General features: G+C 27.4%; 1 protein-coding gene across 3 annotated transcripts; it reads left to right on the top strand.

Moving 5' to 3' along the window:
- The first annotated feature begins 120 nt into the window (after positions 1 to 120).
- LOC105428655 (putative cytochrome P450 12b2, mitochondrial) lies at positions 121 to 7,167 on the top strand. Of its 3 annotated transcripts, XM_089077215.1 has the most exons (10): positions 121 to 525; positions 597 to 687; positions 896 to 1,134; positions 1,528 to 1,771; positions 2,600 to 2,796; positions 3,021 to 3,222; positions 3,661 to 3,817; positions 4,108 to 4,356; positions 5,745 to 5,960; positions 6,470 to 7,167. In XM_089077215.1, exons 3-10 carry the CDS (start codon positions 924 to 926, stop codon positions 6,575 to 6,577), a joined length of 1,584 nt encoding a protein of 527 aa, XP_088933341.1. In that variant the 5' UTR covers positions 121 to 525; positions 597 to 687; positions 896 to 923; the 3' UTR covers positions 6,578 to 7,167. The 3 variants fall into 3 exon arrangements, with proteins under 3 accessions (XP_088933341.1, XP_088933340.1, XP_088933342.1); XM_089077214.1 differs by having other exon boundaries at positions 121 to 687; XM_089077216.1 differs by lacking the exon at positions 5,745 to 5,960 and having other exon boundaries at positions 121 to 687.
- Positions 7,168 to 21,705: the final 14,538 nt, after the last annotated feature.

The raw sequence follows: 21,705 nt of genomic DNA, 5'->3' as shown, positions 1-21,705 counted from the left end.
TGTATTCTTATTTGTATGATAACAGCAAAATAATTTTAACAATAAAACATTACTATTCGAGACAAAATCATAAAATCAAACTTGAAAAAAACTTATTTTTTTTTTAATCCTTATCACTGCATAAAGGCATATTAAAATTTTATGTTAATGAATTATTAAGTTGATTAATTTTTTAAATGAATGATTTTACAAAAAAAAAATTAGAAGAGAGAAAAGAAAACAAATGAAATTTTAGCAAAGAAAGATTGGTTGAAAGTAAAAAAGGCTTTTTCCATACATTGCAGAGAATACAATTTTTCTGTGTTTTTAAGCAAAAAAAAAGTGAAATTTTGATTTGATATTCTGTGACTTATTAAATATTTATGTTTATTGTGATTCGCTAAATTCGAGTCGAGAAACAACGGATCTTAATATCATTTAGGTCAACAATAGATCATCAAAAACAAATTTTTAAAAATCAGTTAATTCTTGTTTAACGTTCAAAGGAACAGCTGTCTATCAAAAGAATGTCGAATCTATAAAAATGTGTGTCTCAAAAGTTTTTTAATTTTTTCGTATTTTTTGTATGTTTTAATACTTTTTATATAATATTTTAGTGTAGGATCCTGCAGATATTGTTTTCAATTCTTACAGTGCATTCATGTACACTGTGATATGAACAAATAGACAATTTCACATTCTAATACGGTATGTATTTTTCGCTTTAGGATATTTCATTAATTGAGAAATCTAGATATATGCAATAGCCTGTTGATAAAAAATATACTTGCAAATTTATATTGTATATTTTATTCTGTAGCATATTCTGAAGAATTAAAATATTAATTATTTTAATATAATTTTACACATACTTTGAAAAATTATAAAATTAATTTTAGATATTATCATATTCTAGAATAAAGACAAAAGAAATTTTGTTAAATATGATGTGGATCAAGTTTTTCATTCGTGAAATTAATGCATGCTTGCACTTAGCAATGCAAAATCATGCAAGATCAATCAAAGGTTGTTCAATAGAATACAATGAAATAAGGAACATTAATAACGAACTACAACACGCGCGACCAACTAAGGATATTCCTGGTCCGAAAGCATTACCTTTGTTTGGCAACTGGTTCAGATTTATGCCATATGGTAAGAGCACTCTCATCAATTCCTAAAATAACAAAATCGTTATCATTAATCGTTGCTCATCTAATTTAAATTTAAATTTTCACATAATAAAACTTTCTATATAAATAAAAATTAAAGTTATATAATTATATAAATAATATACCTTTACATAAGACTGTTAATAAGCAAATGATAATGAGCCACATATAGTAGGGGTTTCTTTTTTATTTTTATTTCAATATGACCTCCAGTTACATAAAAATTTTAGGCAAATTGTTATTATGACAAATGATGAATAGATTCAAATTCGCGAGCTTTATATTTAAAATTTAAATAAAATTTATTTCCTCTTGATCCTTCTTTCCATTCACAATACATATAAAAATCAATTATTTATTGATGTATACGATGCAGGGGAATACTATAATGTGAATGTTCTGACGCTGATGAGGATGCTGCGTGACAAATACGGTAAAATCGTGAAACTTGACGGCATAATAAACAAACCACCGCATATCTTCTTACTCTGCCCAGATTTGTGCAAGGATATGTACAAGTTGCAAGGTAAATGGCCAACACGAATTTCTCTGGAACCCATGCATTACTATCGCATGAGTAGAGAACACATCTACAACGGACAGTACGGTCTAGTAACAAGGTAGGTGCTCGGTTCTTGATCACAAAAATATAATTAAATTTCTATATATTTGACACACATTAATGTCATTTTTCTATTTTTAATATATATCGATAACAAACAAAATCTTTCCATTTTCATTATTTTTGTCTATTATTTAATATTTTGTTTTTTCTATCTGCCGATTTTTCATAATACATAATAACTGCATAATATAAAGTGCATATATTATTTTCACTCTCGGTAACAATGATCTTTCCAATCAGAACAATCTTTTTTAAATATTTTTTTAATATTAATTATTCATTAGTTTTATTTTGTACCTACTCATTATAACAATAATATGTATTTAATGTTATTGTTTATTAAATATTTATTTTATATTAATTATTTATTTGAAATAATGATTTCAGAAAGAAACCATTAGTTCAGTTAATATTTATTTAATGTTTATTTTACATTAATAATTTATTTGCAATAATAATTTGAAAAAATATTTATTTGATATTTACTTAATATTTATGTTATATTTATGTTATATTAATTTTTCACTTACAATAATGATTTGAAAAACATTTATTTAAAGTTTATTTAATACTTACGTTACATTAATTTTTTATTTGCAATAATGATTTGAAAAAAACATTTATTTAATGTTAAATTGGTAAATGTTTCCCAAACATTAAAACAATATTTCTTCAAACGTTAAAATAAATGTTTTTTTTTTTAATAAAAAAAGGGTCACTTATCCCATTTTTAACGTTTTTAAAAATGTTTTTAAAAACGTTTTTTCAATGTTTTAAAAAAATCTTTTTTCAATCATTATTTGCTGAGTTTTTTTGATTTTAGTCAGGGAGAATTGTGGTATAATCTTCGATCAAAAGTCAATCCTTACATGATGCGAGCGAATTTTATTAATATGCATGTCACGCAAATTCACGATGTAGTTGACGAGTTCATAGAGAAAATACGAGGATTGAAAGATCCTAAAACCTTGGAATTGCCAAGTGACTTTATGAACGAAATATATAAGTTCAGCTTAGAATGTAAGTATGTGTGTGAATGTATGTATGTATGCAAATAAATCGCGATATTTATGCCGCTAATATTTTATAATCCTTTAAATAAGGCATCGAAAAAAAGATTCAAATTTAACGTTGTTGGGTTTATGAGAAACTAAATGAATTTTAGAAATAAAATATATTATTTTATTTTTACCTTATTTTTGTATTTTTGTATCATGATTTATAATCAGCTATTAATTTAACAGCGATGTGTCTAATTGCGTTGGATTGTCGAATGGGGTGCTTAGGGTCTAATCTTAGCATGAACTCAGAGTCGCAAATAATGATTAATTGCGTACAAGAATCATTTGAACTCATGTATCGATTGGAAAATCAGCCATCTCTATGGAAAGTGTACAATACAAAAGATCTTAAGAAGTTGTTCCATATATTTGATACAATTAACGAGTAAATATTGAAATTTTTATAGTTATATGTATAGTTATATTATGTCAGAAAATAATATATTATTTTAATAAAGTAATAATATACAATTAATATAATCAATATATAATTATAATAATATATTCTAAAAATACTCACGAATATGTAAATTTGTCATTTGTCCCAATTCTTCATATATTTTTCTAATATCTAAATGATTATGAAAAACATAAGCCTGTAAAATTAAAGATGTAAAATTAAAAGATTATTTGAGAATTATAAGTGATTTTCAATTATAAGTGGAACAAAAATTATCATATTTTTATTTTTGCATTTTTTATAATTTATCGTACATATCGAAAATAATAAATTTTAAAATATGATTTATTTGTCATGATAAACATTTTTATAGTATACACATACACATATATTTTCATTTAAGTAAAGAAATTATTCTTTTAGCATTTCTACGAAACATATCGAATACGCTAAGATGAAACTTTCGAAGACAACAGACATTACGAATCTGGAAAAGCGTAGTGTACTGGAGAAACTCTTATGTATTGATAAACAGATAGCCCATACAATAGCATTGGATCTTATAGCTAGCACAGATACGGTAAACACGAAGATTTTCATTCCAACATCTATGAATAATAAAAACAATCTTAATAGTTTGCATTATTAATCATTTATAAACAAAATTATTTTTTCTCGGCATATAAGAGTAATCAATAATAATATAGTCCATAATAACAATAATAAAAGATCAAAATTTTTTTTCATAGCAATTTGAGTAATGTGTAGACAAGATATAATATATTCTATTTTTATATTTACATTAGATTATGTAGAATTAAAAAAACTGGTAACAGGATTAATATAATTAAGATTAAATATCTTTTACAGACTAGTAATGCGGCTGGCGCTTTACTATATCACATCGCAAACAATATGGAAAAACAAGAAAAATTGCGAAAAGAAGTAATGTCAGTGTTACCCGACAAAACAACGCCTGTTACAGTTGACATCCTGGGTCGTATACCATATGTCAAAGCTTGCATTAAAGAATCTATGCGATTGTTTCCTATTGCTAGTGGTATTTTAAGAACTATGCAAAGAGATGTTTGCATAGGAGGATACATTATACCGAAAGGAGTACGTATCGCTTTTCAACATATTTCTAAATTACAGAATTCAAGATTTGACTAATATTTGATAACAACATATAATTAAAGATTATGTCTAAATATTTTTTATTCAAATATATATAAAATTAAAATATTGAAAATGTTCAATGAAAAAATTCAATAAGGTCTGTCTAAATAATATGATGAGAATAAATTTACAAACAATAAGCTTTATTTATAAATTGTTTAAAGAATTTTAAATTTGGATTTTTTTGTCAAAATTTAATTAAATAAATTAATGCTATCTTTTATTATTATAATTTTTAACAACATAAATCTTAAAAATTAACTTTAGATTAAAATTTAAAATGCATTTTAAACAAAGAATGAAATCTGAATGCTTTCCAACAAAAAAAACGTAGATAATCGTTGTTGCGTAATTGACTTCAAAATTTTTGCTGAAAGAATGTTTTATTAATTATGAGTCAATCCATTCCAAATATTATAATCATGAATTTTCTCTTTTTTATTTGTTATTACTTCTATTTGTCAATAGTTTAAAACTATTCAATATCTTACTTTTATTTGCTTTCTATTAAAAATAGCGGGCATCTAAATAAATTTTTTATTTACTCAAATGCAAATATCTCAGAATCAAGAAGTGTACTGAAATAAAAAACAATATTGTTAATTGTTTTACATTTTAGTTTTTTGTTACATATATATAATATTTAAGCTACATTTTTAATTTAATGCATTAATTATCTAATTTGACTTTATAAAAAAAGTGGCTGGAATTATACTAAATATTTGTAAAATTATGACTTTTTAATGAGATATTTTAATTTCAACTTAAAATTATTTAATTTTGTGCGAATCTTAAACTTGACATTTTTATAGCAATTTAATACTTATATAATATATAATACTTATAATTCTTAAATAGAAATATAGAGCCGATTCTAATTTGGGAAATTTCGAGGAAGAAACAGAATAGAGGGATCCGCGTAGAAAAATCTATATGGAACATATTACGGACCAGATGCAGGAGATAGAGGCTGTAGAAAATAGACCTATCATAAATAGAAACAGTGCAACTCACAATTGTACACTATGACATTTACATAAAGTGCTTACGTGAAACTTCAAGACCATTTAACGTGTTCCGCTCCTGCCTATCTCTCGTATATACTCAGTCCGTAATATGTAAGCCATTTATTTTTGTAACTCAAACGAAACTTTATATCACGTATTTTAAATTTATACATATAAATTCAAAAAAATAAAGAAATAAGATTATTAGACGATTTTAAGATCTATCGAGTATTTTGTCCATTATTATTATTATTCATTATAAATGAAATTTTTTGTCAGTTATGAATAATATCTCAATGATCTCTTTCTTTGTATCATTAGACAAATGTTACAGCTTGTCACTCAGTACTTTCGATGAATCCTATATATTTTCCACGACCACAAGAATTTATACCCGAAAGATGGTTGCGAGATACTCCCGAATATTCATTATACAAGAAGACGCATCCCTTTGTGTACATGCCTTTTGGTTACGGTGTTCGTATGTGTATTGGACAAAAATTTGCCGAGATGGAGCTCCAGACATTACTCTTAAAAGTTTGTAAACTTTCATGATTTTATCATATTATGAAATATCGTAATAATTACAAATATTCAAAAAACAATCAGTTTGCCAAATTTGTGTTGATACCATCTCTACCGTCGTAAAAAATTCGAAATTACAAACCTATATCCTGTTTCATCCTTATATGCATAACAATTTAGTAAATTCAAACAAATATAATTATTTCGATTTTTTCCCGTTTTTCTTTCATTTCTCTTCACCTTAATTTTTTATTTATGTTTTATGAAATATTTATTTTATAACATTTGTCTTAAAAATATGCATTTAATTTCTTAACGTAGATATTTTTTATACAGAATTAGTCACTTTTCCAATAGAAAACAATTAATAAAGAGTTGCCAAAAATATTTATAGGTAAACTATTAATTTGCGAGAGAACTCTCATGTACAACTGTAAAAAAAAAACATTTTGTAATCACATTCAAATTATCTTTGCGATAAAAGAAAATAATATATAAAAATATATTTGTTTTATATATAGATGATACGCAATTTTCGGATTGAATGGCATCATGGGCCGCTCAAGTACAAGAGCCAAATTGTAAATACAGTGTCATCACCGTTGCTATTCAAGCTCATTGATTTATAGATTATTTAAAATTTTTTTATAAAGCAATTACTGTTTCTGTTTTGCGAAGAATTTCATAAAATCTTGTATTATATAACATATTTAAGTGTTAATAATATAAAATGATTTATTATTTGACATTAATAACACTTATTATACACTTTTTATACACACTGACGATTATTTTATATCGAATGTTTTTAAATATTTTTCAAAATATTTTTTACAATGATAAAATAAATAAAACAGATAAAAGAAATGAATTTCAAATTTTGTATTAACATCGATGAAATTTTAATTTTGAGAATAAATATTTTTATGAGAAATAAATATTTTTATGGAAAAATTATGATTATTTAACTGTATTTATTATAAAATTACGATTATTAAAGCTGATTTCTGACAGTTTAATCTGTTTGAGAATAAATATTTTTATGAGAAATAAATATTTTTATGGAAAAATTATGATTATTTAACTGTATTTATTATAAAATTACAATTATTTAAGCTGATTTCTGACAGTTTAATCTGTTTGATCAGTTTGATGTTTATACATATATTGCGCTGATTCTCAATTGCTCTATTTTATTAATTGCATTTGTATTGAGAACCTTTTCATTAATTGTTTAAACTAATTATATAGGCTAAATTATATATAGTTGTAAACAAATTTATGTTGTTAACATTCTTGATTTTTCGCCTCTCATTAGTCTGAAACAAAAAATTGAAAAAGATTTATATTTAGTATGAATATAGCTATAATATGAATTACAGAGAAAAAAATATTAAAAATTTCCAAAATAACAGCGTTTGAAAAAAATGCAAAATTTCACGAAAGAATACGCTTTTTGTTAATGATAAAAAAGTTTTACATATATCATATTGGTTGTAGTTCATGCGATAATAAAACATTCATTTTATATGTTTGTCAAGTTTGATAAAGATTATTTCATTAAAAGCAAAAATTTTTAAGTTTAATTTTTCCAATTAGAAAATGAAAATGTGATTTCGAGAAAAAGATTTTAAAATTTAACTTTTATTTTTCGTATATATAAAAGTATTATTTTCTTACCTATACTTAATTATATTCTTGGAGATCAGACAATAAATCCTCCAACAAATTCAAAAAATTCCTCTTGGACCACTCTTACTTTTTACCTAATGCTTGTTGACTCTTTTGTGATGTTTCGAAATGCCTGTGCTCTGCATTTTCTTTTATTTCCTTGAGTGTATCTTTCCACTAAATTCGGTGCAAGAAACTTTTTACATATAACTTCTTCGTCTCTGACGTCACATAACTCATGCCGCAAGAGAATCGGGCCTTAAGAGCAAGATACGACAAAAGTACTTTTACTATATTCTTCAGTGTAATAAATACGCACGGAGATTTTACAGATATTAAGTATTTTAAATAATATTAGTGTAAAATAACAAAATAATTAAAGTGTTTAATCACAAATTAGAATGAATAATCAATGATTAAACTAAAAAAAAAATTCTTGAAGATCAATAACTTTTGTAAGTATTGTTATGTTTTGATAGATATTAAAATATATTGAATATAATGCTTCTGTTAGTTCATTACCATTCTATATGAGTTAATAATATCAGAAGTAAAAAAACGATGAAAATTCTTACAAACTATGTTATAATGATATTCTTCAATAAAATTCTTATTCTTCAATAAACATTTGTTATAGAACAGATTTGTAAAATGTCGAAATTTCCTTTTTATTTTCGAAACAACCGATGTATCTAGATACAAATTGTATCTAATCAAGAACAAAGCTCCAGTTTACACTATTTTAGACGTGATTTATTGATCAGAATGAAAAAAAAAAAAAGAGGTAAAAAGAATTCGAAAAGAAGATTATATATTTGGTATATTTACAAATTTGTTTTATTAATTACAAACATTATTTTATTAACAAATATTTCTATTTTAATTTAATATTTCTATTTAATTTCGTCATGTTTTTCTTCTGATGTCATAACTCAAAATGATTATAGTAAGCCGGCATAATAACATTAAAAAGCAGAAAGCCTAAAAAGCCTTAAAGAGGACAATTCAAAATATTATTTTGGTTTCCATACTTTGAATAAAGAGACTCAACTAGGAAAAAAGGAAAAACATTGCAGATATATATGGATCAACATTTTCATCATTCGATTATTGATTATATCTCCAGCCGGAACGAAATACAAATATAAAGTAATCGAAAAATAGGGCTATACATCTTTGTATGGAATAAGCCACATGTCTCTCTCTCTCTCTCTCTTTCTCTCCCTCTCTCTCTTTCTCTCGCTTGCTCGCTCGTAATGATCAAAACGCTTTAAGGTATGGTTATTTTTTTTGTCATATAATACACGAAGACAGTTTTACAGTTTTTATTTTTGTTATCGTTCTCGAGTGTTGCTGCCGTCTTCGACACTTCATCGGACACTTTTATCTAATCTCACTTTTTCATTCTTGTTTTCATTTCTTCTCAAACACATTTGCATGTATCTTAATGTTCTTGCTTTAATAGATTATAATAATAAGTGTGTGTGTGTGTGTGTGTGCTGCGCGCGCGCGCGCAAAGTGTTTGCCTCGGTACAATTCGATTAGTACACTTACAATACATGATCGATTTTATCATCGATATTTGCTGCAGTCATCATGACATTTTATCACTGTGGGAGGCCATCGAAGCCATCATCAGTCTCATGATACGGACTCGAGACTCTTTGAATGATCTTATTCTCTTACATCTATTCGCATATATTCGAAAGCTTTCCTAGGCCGACCAACAAGCGCGATTCTTAACTATAATTCACAATCGCTCAACGAAAAAAAATCTTTTATTTGCACGACAGTTTGTGCCTTTTTTGCATACGAAATCACGAGTCCAATTGCAAAATGCGAAAGCAGATAACCAAATCAGAGTCTAATGTTGGAAAAGTATTGTTATGTTATAGTAAATCGAAAGAAAAAACAAATCCCATTTTTTACAGTGTAATAATCTGCATAATTTTCATTATTCCTCGACTGAAACTTTGCGTTTGTGCAAATTATATAAATTAAAAAAAAAGAATAGGAAAAAGAGGAAAATAATGTGAGGAAAAATGATCGCTGCTTCTCTTGCTCAATGGCATCAATCATCTCGAGAGGTCCACCACTCGATTCGAATTCACGATAATTAGGAGGACAAAGCAACGTATTCACATTATCATCGTCGTTGACGTATCTTTAGTCTTTTAAAAGTACATATGTATTTTTAATTAGATAAAACACAAAATTTCCACCCGCATTAGAAGTGTTTTTTTCTTTTTCTTGATCAAAACAACAAATGTGCAGTACTGCTGTTCTGAACCTTGATATATATAGTCATAAATAGATAGAAAATCTCTCGAAGAATCTTACCTCTGATTTAGTATCAACAAAATTACAGTAAAATAATCATAGCATCTTATTATAATTGTGTTGTGTGCGTGCGTGCGTATTGCATGCGTATTTTTAAAGTTTCATATATTAATCATTTATAAACTGAAACATTATTTTATGATAGCAAAATTTTTTTTTGCTCCATAACGTTTTGCAATAAAACAATATTTTTTGAAATCATATATAGATTATTACAGGTTATATTACACATCACCACACACACACACACACACACACACACACACACACACACACACACACACACACACACACACACACACACACACACACACACACACACACACACACACACACACGTGTGGATATATGTATATGTATAATAAAACAATTTCTAAGACAAAAGAAGGGAGATTATATACACAAGCATGCAATAATTTGTAACTTTGACTTTATTGAAACAATGAATGAGGGAAAGATTTGTCCTTTTAAATAGAAGAAATAAATTTGATAACAAACATTATCATTGATTCGAGGAAACTTCTCCGAGCGATGAATAAGATTTATTCGAACAAAGCATATGATTCGAGATGGAAGATATCAGTCTTTGAAATCAATTAATGGCAATATTATTGTATAAAGTTGTCACTAAAAATATGAAGTCTTTGAATAATTATGATCATGAGTTTCAAATAATAAATATTACTGAACTAATTGGCTCTTTTAAGCAAACAAAAAAAGCAGCAAGATTAGGCAACAAGATATATTTATGAGAAGTCCTCTTTTATGTATTATTTTGCATTTTTTACGTAGTTAAAATTCATGAAAATCCAAATTCGTTATTAAAATATCTCACATTTCTCATAAAATCTTTGCATTGCATGCAAAAATTTTCGTTATTACTGTTTGTTCTTAATCTTGTTTTTCCGATTTTGAAATAAACAACGTCAAACAGTTTAAAATTAAATCTTTTTCCGTGGATTTCCATACAAAAAGTGATATAAAAAATTTTTAAAATTTTTTCAAATAATTAATTGATTCGTCAATACCATTCGACATTTCTTATCCTCTACGAAAGTAAATAAAGAAATTCGTGTACAATAAACAGAACATACGCGATCGTTGCCTTCGTCCTCGTTCTTTTAAACGATTGTTTCGTTTCAAAATAGATCATTGCAATTCAGAGTTCAACATATACAACGATATACAACATAATAATTAGCAGCAGTGATGTAATGGTAAGTCATAATATAATAATAGTAATAATATGATAGTAGTAATAGTAGTAATAGTAGTCTAAAAAAAAAAGAAAAAAGATACACAGAAAAACACGATGGCGGTATTGCACGCATGCACGCACGCACGCACGCACGCACGCACGCACGCACGCACGCACGCACGCACGCACGCACGCACGCACGCACGCACGCACGCACAGAATGTCTTATTTTATTTTTGATAGTTAAATATCATAAAATCACGAAGTTTTAGAAAAAAAATCTCTTAGACAAAATTGTAGGATTTTGAGGAAGCCACATGATTATGATATAAATTCATTCGTAGATGAAACAATTGTTGATATTTTTTTATTATCATCATCCTTTTAAATGGAATCATATGTCTTTTGTTACATAATAGTTTCTTTAGTTATTCTCCGGATAATAATAATAAGATAATGGTAATAATAAGTTACCAAAAAGTCTGTAGTTTATACGATATTCTATACTTCATTTTGTCATATTCTCTTATATGTAAAATATAAAATATCTTATAAACTATTCATTTTTTTATAACCCATCTATATCTTAATCTTATGCACAAAATAATGAGAGAAATCGATTTGTGTAGAAACATATTTGCGTTTAAGAAAAAAATATGTATTTGTACATTTCCATTTGCATAATTTTTTTTTAGGACAATTGTATATCTTTTTCACATATGATTTGTTTCATTATTCCGTGTATAAAAATACGTTTATTAAAACACTATATAGTTTACAAGATATTTTATATAAAAATATGTTAAAATAAAGTATAAAATATCTCATATACTATTGACTGTATCTTAATACCTTTATTTCCAAAATTATATTCGTACGTAACAAAAAATATGTAATTCTATTTTAAAAAAATGCAATGATAAAAAAAATTATCGACAATGACTCTACGAGTGAATCAATATCATATTCATATTCATATTCATATGACTTCCTCAAAATCTTACAACTTTTTGTTTGATACACATTTTTTTCTAAAACCACTTGATTTCCTAATACTTAACTATCAAAAATAAAATGAGATATTCTGTGTGTATATATACATATATATATATATATATATATATATGTATGTATTTTGTGTGTGTGTGTGTGTGTGTGTGTGTGTGTGTATCTTTTTATCACGTTTTCTTTACTTTTCTTCACAAGCAACACGTCTTACACAATATATCGTGTAAGATGTAACATTAGGAAGAGAATCGAAGTGAGGGGAGGGCGATGAACAAAGAAACACAAAAGTGATGAGGCGGAAACGGATGGACTCTGCTGAATTCTTAATTTTAACATGGACACTTTGAACCTCTTCGTCGACTCGTATTCGTACCCTACGTATTTATATGTGCTGTTTGACAGTCAATGCTAAACGAAGTCACACGCGTGAATAAATACAAAATGAGATCGCTATGTTTAATGCAAACAATATACGAATACAGAAAGCTCTTCGAAGTAAATGTAATTTCTCAGCATTGCTCATTTGAGCATGCAAACATCTTATTCTCTTTCCTTCCCCATCATTCTTCCACTCCGCATATTTGCGCGTACAATGTTACGTGTAATCAACGTCCATTCTTCCCCTCCCTCCACACACACACACATACATACACACGCACACATCTTCTATAAACATGAGATATACACACACAGTTAGGAAAATGAAACTTCGGTAATGTTCATCGACATTTATTTTCTTTCCGTATATGCTGAGATCAATTTAATATCATTTCGCCAAAAGAAAGAAAAATAAGGAAAAACGATTGCCGGTGAGAGCCGATGAACAGACCCGATGGCGTAATTAAATTGCACGCCTTTATATTCTCAGTTATTATTATCGTACAAAAGGGAAGGACACGAGATTTTGTCACGGGGTGAGGAGATGTCGGTTATTAAATAGCGAATTCATTTTTCGCGTTCATTTCCGAGCTTGGTACATGAAACTCATATATCTCTCATTTCCTTGAAACGCATGATTACAAATAACAATAACGGTAATGTAAACTATGACGATGTATAATCCATCACGCACGTGACGCACTTGTACAATACGCCAGATCGATGTTAACAAAATACAAATACTGCTCGGAAACTCGCAATTGTACTTTTTACATCTTATTAACTAGCACAACCAAACGAATTGTCCCTAAAAACCGGACATATTCCTCATCACTTCCTTGGCGCGCCAGTTGTACTACGTTCTGTATGATCGTTTAATTACAGCTTTTTAGCAAAATGATTTCGATGTCCTGTCATCGTGTAATAAATCGACGTGAGATTACTTCAGCTCATGGAACAAGAAAGAGAAAGAAACGTTACTCAAAACATAACTCATACATTTGAATTTCAAATGCAAGCTTTGTGATTTTTTTCGCTATTTTTTTAGATATATGTTCCCCGAATTTTAGCCTATTTTATTATCAACTCGACTAGAGCAATTCCAGTTTAGGACATGAACCATGTTGCATTTCAGCGATGCCATATACGCATAATTTTAAAATATTATTTCAAAATCATACTTACTGGCATTTCTTCGCGATTTACACTTGTTTCTCTCGATATTAGATAGAGCTATATCTTGTTTGTATCTGTTGAAAACGTTATTTTTATTTTATGCAAAAGTTCGTGATAACTTTACACATGTCAGTTTTTCGATTATCGATGCATCCAATCTATATACACGTTGCGACTTATATAAATATTCTACATTTATACAAATGTATTCACTCCGATGGCGAATACGACAATAGCGCGGAATTACGTTAATTCTTGCAGCTGCCTCATCAAAATCGGATAATAATCTCGGCAAATTAATTTTATTAACAGATTACATTAACAGATACTATAAATCTTCAAAATTAACTTACGTAACATTAAACAAATACAAGCTTTCAAGAATTAAGAGATACACAAACTTACAAATAAAAGAATATGTATATCGCTACAATAAAAAGAAAATTTATGTGTAGATATGTGATATATATGGAATATTACAATATATTCTCATTTTCTTTTTGATATATCATCGCAATCTTGGATTACAATACTTTGATACTTGGTTAAAAACTGTTGACTCGATTTACAAATAATCGCTTACAAATTATTATCAAATAAACATGTTTATCTTATTTGTACTGAAATATTTAGTTATTTTAGATACTATTACAACAGCGGATTGAATTCAGAGGAAGCAAAGGCCAATTTGACCATTTGTCATGGATTACGGAAATTGGGAATGGTTTTTAAAATACATTTATACTATTTTGTATATTAGAACAACTGCGAGAATCCATCATCGAAATCGCGTACTGTACATTTATGATTCGTCAGAAAAAGAAAAAAAAAGTGGGTTACGTGTTTTGTCGTCCTGCGCGCAAGGACGCAAGAGGTTCGGCGATCCTTAAACGTTCTCAACGTTACCGTTGAAGAATGTTTTCCAGATGAGATTCACTCCGATCGCAAGAGAGTTTCGGTATATCCAAGCAGAATCGGCTCGCTATCGAATTTCCTGAGAATCCTGCATACCGTAATAAGGGCTGCGTCGTTGCATCTTGAAGACGCGGTAAGCATTGTCTGCGTTCATTGTCACGTTTCATATAAGAGTTCACCACAACACTACGCTTTCATTTCTTCAACACGTACTGCGAGAACAAATAACATGTTCTTTTCTCCATGTTCTTTCATTTCATTTCTAGTTCATTAGCATAGAACGATCGCAAATATTTTCATTGTCACTTTCATAGATGTCATTACGGGCATTATCGTCGATAAGCGCTGTGATCTCATCATTCATGATCTTGACGACGTCACGACACAAAAAAATTGATTATCGTTCGGATACACACGATATCACGCGCGGATTTACTTCCGGTTTGCAATAGCTAGAAAAGCATCATGCAGATAGCGGTAATTGCTGGTTGTCGCTCCCGATAAACGACGCTGTTGGTTACGATGATGACGATGAAGATAATGATGATGATGATGATGATGATGATAATGATGATGATAACGATGATAGTGATGATGACGATGATGATGATGATTCCGCTATTGATGCTGCTGATTCACTTGTTGTGTTGTACGCTTGCTCGTCTGACCATCAGGGTGGGTGGGGCGATTGACGTCGCATTGGCGCTTCCAAAACAAAAGACACACAAAACAGCGACATTAGCGCGCCACCGTCTTCATCACATAAACGAGCTAAAAGTTTTTCTTTCTTTACCCCTCCCTCTCTCTCCCCTTTTCTAGCGCTCCTCCTCTCGTTCGTTACAGCCTCCTTAGTTTGGTTTTTATGATTTTTTTATTTAATTCATTAATAATTTCATAATGTGAAATCTAATAATCAACTCAATTGTTAAGTAAGTATAATATAATAGACAAATTTAATAACATTAATAATCTTTTATAAATGTAAAATAATTTTAATGAGAGTATCAATGTCAATAACGAGTTTCTGAAGAAACAAATTTCATTATAAAATATTTATTCTTTCTTTGAATATATTTCTCTTCTTCAGAAAGACATATTTTAATCTTTTTTATTAATATTTGCAATAAATACTGAAACAAGAAATGTATTGCAACAATTACTTGTATTTTTCATTTCTCACTAAAAATTATAATATTGTAAAATTCTCTTGTTTGCAAAAGGTTCTTAAAAATGCGAATTGGTTGGCAATATATTTACAAATTCATGAGGAGGAATGAACTAAGAGAGAAGGCTCGCCCAATAAAAGTTTTCTCCATGTGTGATTGGAATTTTTCATAATCGGCGTCCTTTACCGTGGCACAAGAGAGAATTTCGCTCCCTCTTTGTCTACTTTTGTCATTTAGAATTAGTGCGATAGTTTTCGGTTACCTGAAAAAAGTCAACGAAAGAACATAAAGCGGAATTTTGATGAATTTCGATACCGAATAGCTTTGCATGTTTATGCTTTAATTAGATTGCAAAATGGATATATTAGATGCTTGAAAAGAATTTAGAACATTAAAACGTGCATATTTACATGCACAAGAGAATGCCCTCACACAGCACAGCATTAAATTAACATTAAAATATAAAAATGTATTATTCTTTAAAAAAAAATTACATAAAATTCAGGCAATATGAAAAATAATTATGTAATTCTTGAAGTTATTTAGTGAATATTTTTCTCCTAAACATTAAAAATTATAAGCTTAAGACTCTTGTTAATTCACTGCATTATTTTGAATTAGATCAGAAAACATAATGAAAATTACTAGAATGTAATAAGTAACAAATAATATTCGGCAAGATCTTAGGCGTTTATTTCATATCATCTCATTTTCATTTTTAATTTTGAGAGAAAGAGATAATCAATATTATATTTGATTATCTCCTCGATTTATTAAAGGGAAAAATTTAGTTCTAGCTTTGAACCGTCACATTGCAAGTCTGTTGAAATCTGTTGTCTGTGATTGGCAACAGTAGTGTAGTTCATATATATGTGTATATAATAGCAATTATATATATATATATATATATATATATATATATATATATATATATAAAATTGCTTGCCAGTTGCCAATCGTATCGTTAACAGACTTCATTAAACTTGCAATGTAATGGCTATATATGTATTTTACTAAATCGATAATATCGATTACTCTCTATTTCCAAAATTAAAAATGAAAATGAGATTATTAGGCGCCTAAGACCTTGCTTTATTGAATATTTGTCACTTATTACATTCTAGTAATTTTTCTTGAAATTACACACACGCACGCACGCACGCACGCACGCACTAGAGTCTCCAAATTCGTGGCTCACATTATCGATTCAAGAAAACTTCGACTCATTAACAGTTTATTTTTAAATTTGTATGTCCAACAATAGTTTTTGAGATATAAAGGCCAATTATATACTACTTTTACTTATCATATACTAGTATTTTGAGATGGACGCTTATTCATAAGTTGCGCGTGCAGTAGTATTAGTGAGTATGCACTTTAGATCATATACGCGTTCTTGATATTTTATCATGCAAAATATAATGTAAATGCCAATAAATAAACGTTATAAAATATTTAATTCATCAAAATTATATCGCTAATATTATAAATTATGAAGAAACGTTTAGATTACTCCAATTTATTTATATATTAATGTAATAACATTAGTGATTACATGTTCACAGGATCTGAAGTGTATGCTCATTGCATGCGCGATTCAATAAGCATCAATTTAAAAGTAGTATGATTGATCAACTTACAATCTTATATTATCTATATTTCAAGAACTATTGTTTGAAAAATTTACAATCGTAACTTTTTACTCAATTTTTCCAGACCTTTTTGTTGTATTTTGAATCGCGAATTTTGAGACATTCTATATATATTTTCTCCATATAGAAAAACATACAGTGCATCTTCGAAAACGCTCTATTTGTTATTTCTTCAGAAATTTTGTTAAAAATAATTTAATCTATCTTAATATTTCCATCTTAATATTTCCATATTTAATATTTTTTAAACATATAAAATATCTATATAATATATTAGTATCATATCGACATAATATCAACAAGTTAAATTTGTTGAACTTATTAAACAAATCAAATTAAACTTTCTAAAAAATTTATAAATTTATTACAAAAATATTATATTTTAGTAATATCTATGCTTAGGCATTCCAAGTACGATTAAACTTAAATAACAATCAAGAGAATTAAAAATTATTTGTGTCTCGAAATTACATGCGATATTTTAAAATTGTATAGTTGACCAGACTAACATAAGCCACACAGGCAATCTTCAATATAGAAATTATAACTTGCGTTGCACATTTTTTAATATTAGTTTGTTAATTACATTTAATATCATCCATTAAAAATAATAATATAATAATTATTATCAAAATGCATTTCATAGCAAGCAATGATAATTTTTGATCTTCATTTGGAAAGAATGCCTTATATATAACTCATTTTGATTTTTAATTTAACATTTATTCACACATATATATCAAAAGTATATATAAAGAACAGGGTATTAATCATTACGTTTCAGATATTTATATTTTATAATTTTAAAAACAATCCTATAAAGCAAAAATATTGGAGAAGATAAATATTTCTCGAAAATTTTTATTGTTATTTTAAATTATCGTGATTAATTTAATTAGTTTATAAATTAATTAGTTTATAAATTAATCTAATTAGTTTATAAATAAAAAAATAAAAAGAAAAATCTATTTGTATTTCTGCAAGAAAATTGTTTATTTGTAATTCAAAGAATTACTATTATTCAGAAATATAACATTAAAAAAAAAATAATATGACGAGACGTTTTGCAAAATATGCACATTACTTCCAAAGACAGTACAGAATTCTTCCCAAATGACAAGATGAATGATTTCTCTCTTTCTTTTCCTTTTTATTTACATTCTCAATTAACATAATTAATTAAAATATCATGCCACGGTATTGCGACACCATCTCCCTATCAAAATTAAGCTTCTATTCAATTAAATGACGCGTATCGATATACAAAATACGATCTAACGTTTGCACAAGCATAAAACTAATGCCAATTTATGCACAATTCATGATTCATGTTTTTTGATTCTATTAAAAAATTGCTTTGCAGATTGGTATAACTAGTAAACGATGAATATAAAACCTGATAAATCTACCCGTTCACACTATTCACAAATATTATACAGATAATAATAATAAGTTGTAAATCTTAAACTATGGATCGCGCATTAATGTAGCACTAGCTTAACACAAACAATTTTAAAATCAATTTTAGCATCAATGATCATAAAACTTGGTGAACTATGAAAATGTAATAAAATTATGCTTACACTATCATTGATATCATTGATATATCACAAATTTTCATATTTAGTATCATAGTCACTGGAATTGAATATACAAGTATAAATAGAATAAAAAACAAGCTTAGAATGCAATTATTTCCCAAATGTACAACGTTCATGCAACCGAAAACGACAGTGTATATAACAAGCTCTGAATTTTTATCGAACCAACATATTTTACATATATATAAAGTGATTTTAAAATAAATCATCAGAAATTTATAGTAATTCATCAATTAACTTAAATTTTCTCTTTACTTTGATAATTGCTAATATTAAAACATCAACATCAAAATTAAACAAGAAAGTAAAAATCTAAAGAAACTATTAAATAAAGAAAAAAAAAAAAGAAAGAAAAAAAAGAAAAGAAAAAAAGATAAAAACATATATTTTTAAATATCTAATTTCGAAATATCAGTAAACTCATACTGATGTTCCGATACTTTTGAATACTTTTTTGTTAACAAATTCAAACTCTTCAATTTAAATAAACTTAGGTACATAAAATGACTTAATACATAAATAATAATATGCATTATTTGTGCCCTATTGCTGTTTAAAGGTATGATTTTCGATTTCAAAGCCAAAAAGATACTTCCCCTTTTTGTATAACTTTTAAATTACAATAGAGAAAAATATTCAGAATCAAAATTCAATAGTAAATTATCGAGTACAATGTAACATAAATAATAATTTTAAAGCTCCTGAGTACTCAGCTAAGAACTCCGCGTTGACGGTAGCAACGTATCGTCGCGATGAAAAATAGAAGCTCATTCATTCTTGTTCATCTTTATATAAGTAATTTGAAGACAACGAAATTTTTTGTTACAGCTGTTTCCGTTATTATCGTCTTAATCGTGCAGATGTGACTTGTTCCGTACTTACCAGATTCGTAAAAATGAATGGCAGCTAAAATTATCTTTGGATATTACATGTAAAAGCATTTTTTTCCACTTCTTTCAAGCTGTCAAATCGTGTTTTCTGCTTGAACAGGCTTCATTTCACGTGCCTATTACAGCTATTTATTAACTATCAGAAAGAGAAAGGATAGCAGCCGCCCATTTTCACAAATATCTTAAAACCATGTTATTTTAGTCCAATATTTCTTTATTAGCAAAATTACCGTAATAAACTTTATTGTATCATTTCTTGTCTCTGACGTCACGATATGGTCGTGGTGACTACTCAGAAGCCTTAAAAAAATTTTTTATTTCTATTTATAGATGATGTTATGGACAATATTATAGCTCTATTATAGATAATCTTGTAGACAATAATTTATTATTATTAATTTCAATTTTAAATATCTTTTTCTGTCATTTAAGAGCTATATATGAAAAAGTGGAAGCGCTTTAAAGTCTTTCAGCTTTAAAGTTGAAAATTTACCTTTAAAAGATGATAATACGCATTAACATATATCGTTACTCATGTATTGAATTCTACATATTCATAAAAATTTATTGAAATTGAAAAGTTTGAAGTCGCGATTTTTCTTGTTAGTTTAATATCATTCCAGATATGTACAAAACAAGAAAAATCTTGAATTTAATTAATTCTAATGCTTTCCTATTATCTATATTATATTAATATGACCGAAATACTTATATATAACATTTGTAGAAATAATTAATTTTCTGCGCAAACTTACTGATTTATTGTAAATATATGCGGATTTGAAAAGAGCAAGTTATACCCAGTCATTTAGTGGATTTATATGTATAACAACTCACTTGGACTTGGGCTGCATTTCTCCTGTAGAGGCTAGTAATGCATCCCTGCGATGTAACCGCATACTGACTCGTCGTTCTTGCCCAGCTGCACCCGATGCTGAAAGAGAGCATTAGAAAAAACATAATGCATAAAAATGCAAGAAAAATTTAGCCAATATTCCTACGTGTATTTATGTCATCAATTCGCTGCTACACTGCCACCGTTTCGTAAAACTCGCTTTTATAATCTCCCGCGGGCATGCATGTGTGTGAGATGTGTACATATAAGTGTATATTTACTTAATATACAAAATATTCAATTTTATTTTATATACAAAATATCCAATCATCTGGAATAATTTGTAAATTATGCACTGTATAAAAATTATTAAATACAAAAATTGTATGATCGATGAAAGGGTTAGTATTACATATCATACAAGGATATCATATACGTACGTATATACGCACGTTTTTATAAACAAAGTTTCATATTTTTGAATACATTAATCAACGCAGTTTCGAATCTTCTTTAGAAACTATAAAGTTATGCTAAAAAATTAAGTTAGTTAAAGAGTTATTTTATGTTTTATTTTAATATATTTTTGACATAAAACGAAAAATATTTTATAAGTTTCATCTTTCGCAAGATACTTTAATACATTTATAGAAATAATAATGAGATAAATTTATCAGTGTAGAAAAAATACATAGTTGCTTAAAAAAATATGCATGTAATATAAAATTGTAATATAAAATTATATTCATTTTTACATTCATCTTTTTCGTAAAAGATTAAAAAATTGTATCGATTAAAATATCCACAAGTATGAATTTTATTTTAAAAAATGAAGTTGATGTTAAAACACTTTTATCTATCTAAAAAGTATGCATATATTACACACTAATTCTTTCAAAATCATGCAACTTCTATGTATAACAATAT

Source organism: Pogonomyrmex barbatus, unplaced genomic scaffold, assembly GCF_055798465.1.
Source record: "Pogonomyrmex barbatus isolate J1 unplaced genomic scaffold, ASM5579846v1 scaffold2, whole genome shotgun sequence".
In the NCBI taxonomy this organism is placed as follows: domain Eukaryota; kingdom Metazoa; phylum Arthropoda; class Insecta; order Hymenoptera; family Formicidae; genus Pogonomyrmex; species Pogonomyrmex barbatus.
Note: the sequence above shows the minus strand (reverse complement) of the source record. Positions and strands in the feature narration are given on the sequence as shown.

Coding starts and splice junctions, on each gene's coding strand:
- LOC105428655 (XM_089077215.1), top strand. CDS start 924: ATGATGTGGATCAAGTTTTTCATTCGTGAAATTAATGCATGCTTGCAC. Junction 1,135..1,527: donor GTTCAGATTTATGCCATATG/GTAAGAGCACTC, acceptor TATACGATGCAG/GGGAATACTATAATGTGAAT. Junction 5,961..6,469: donor TCCAGACATTACTCTTAAAA/GTTTGTAAACTT, acceptor TTTTATATATAG/ATGATACGCAATTTTCGGAT.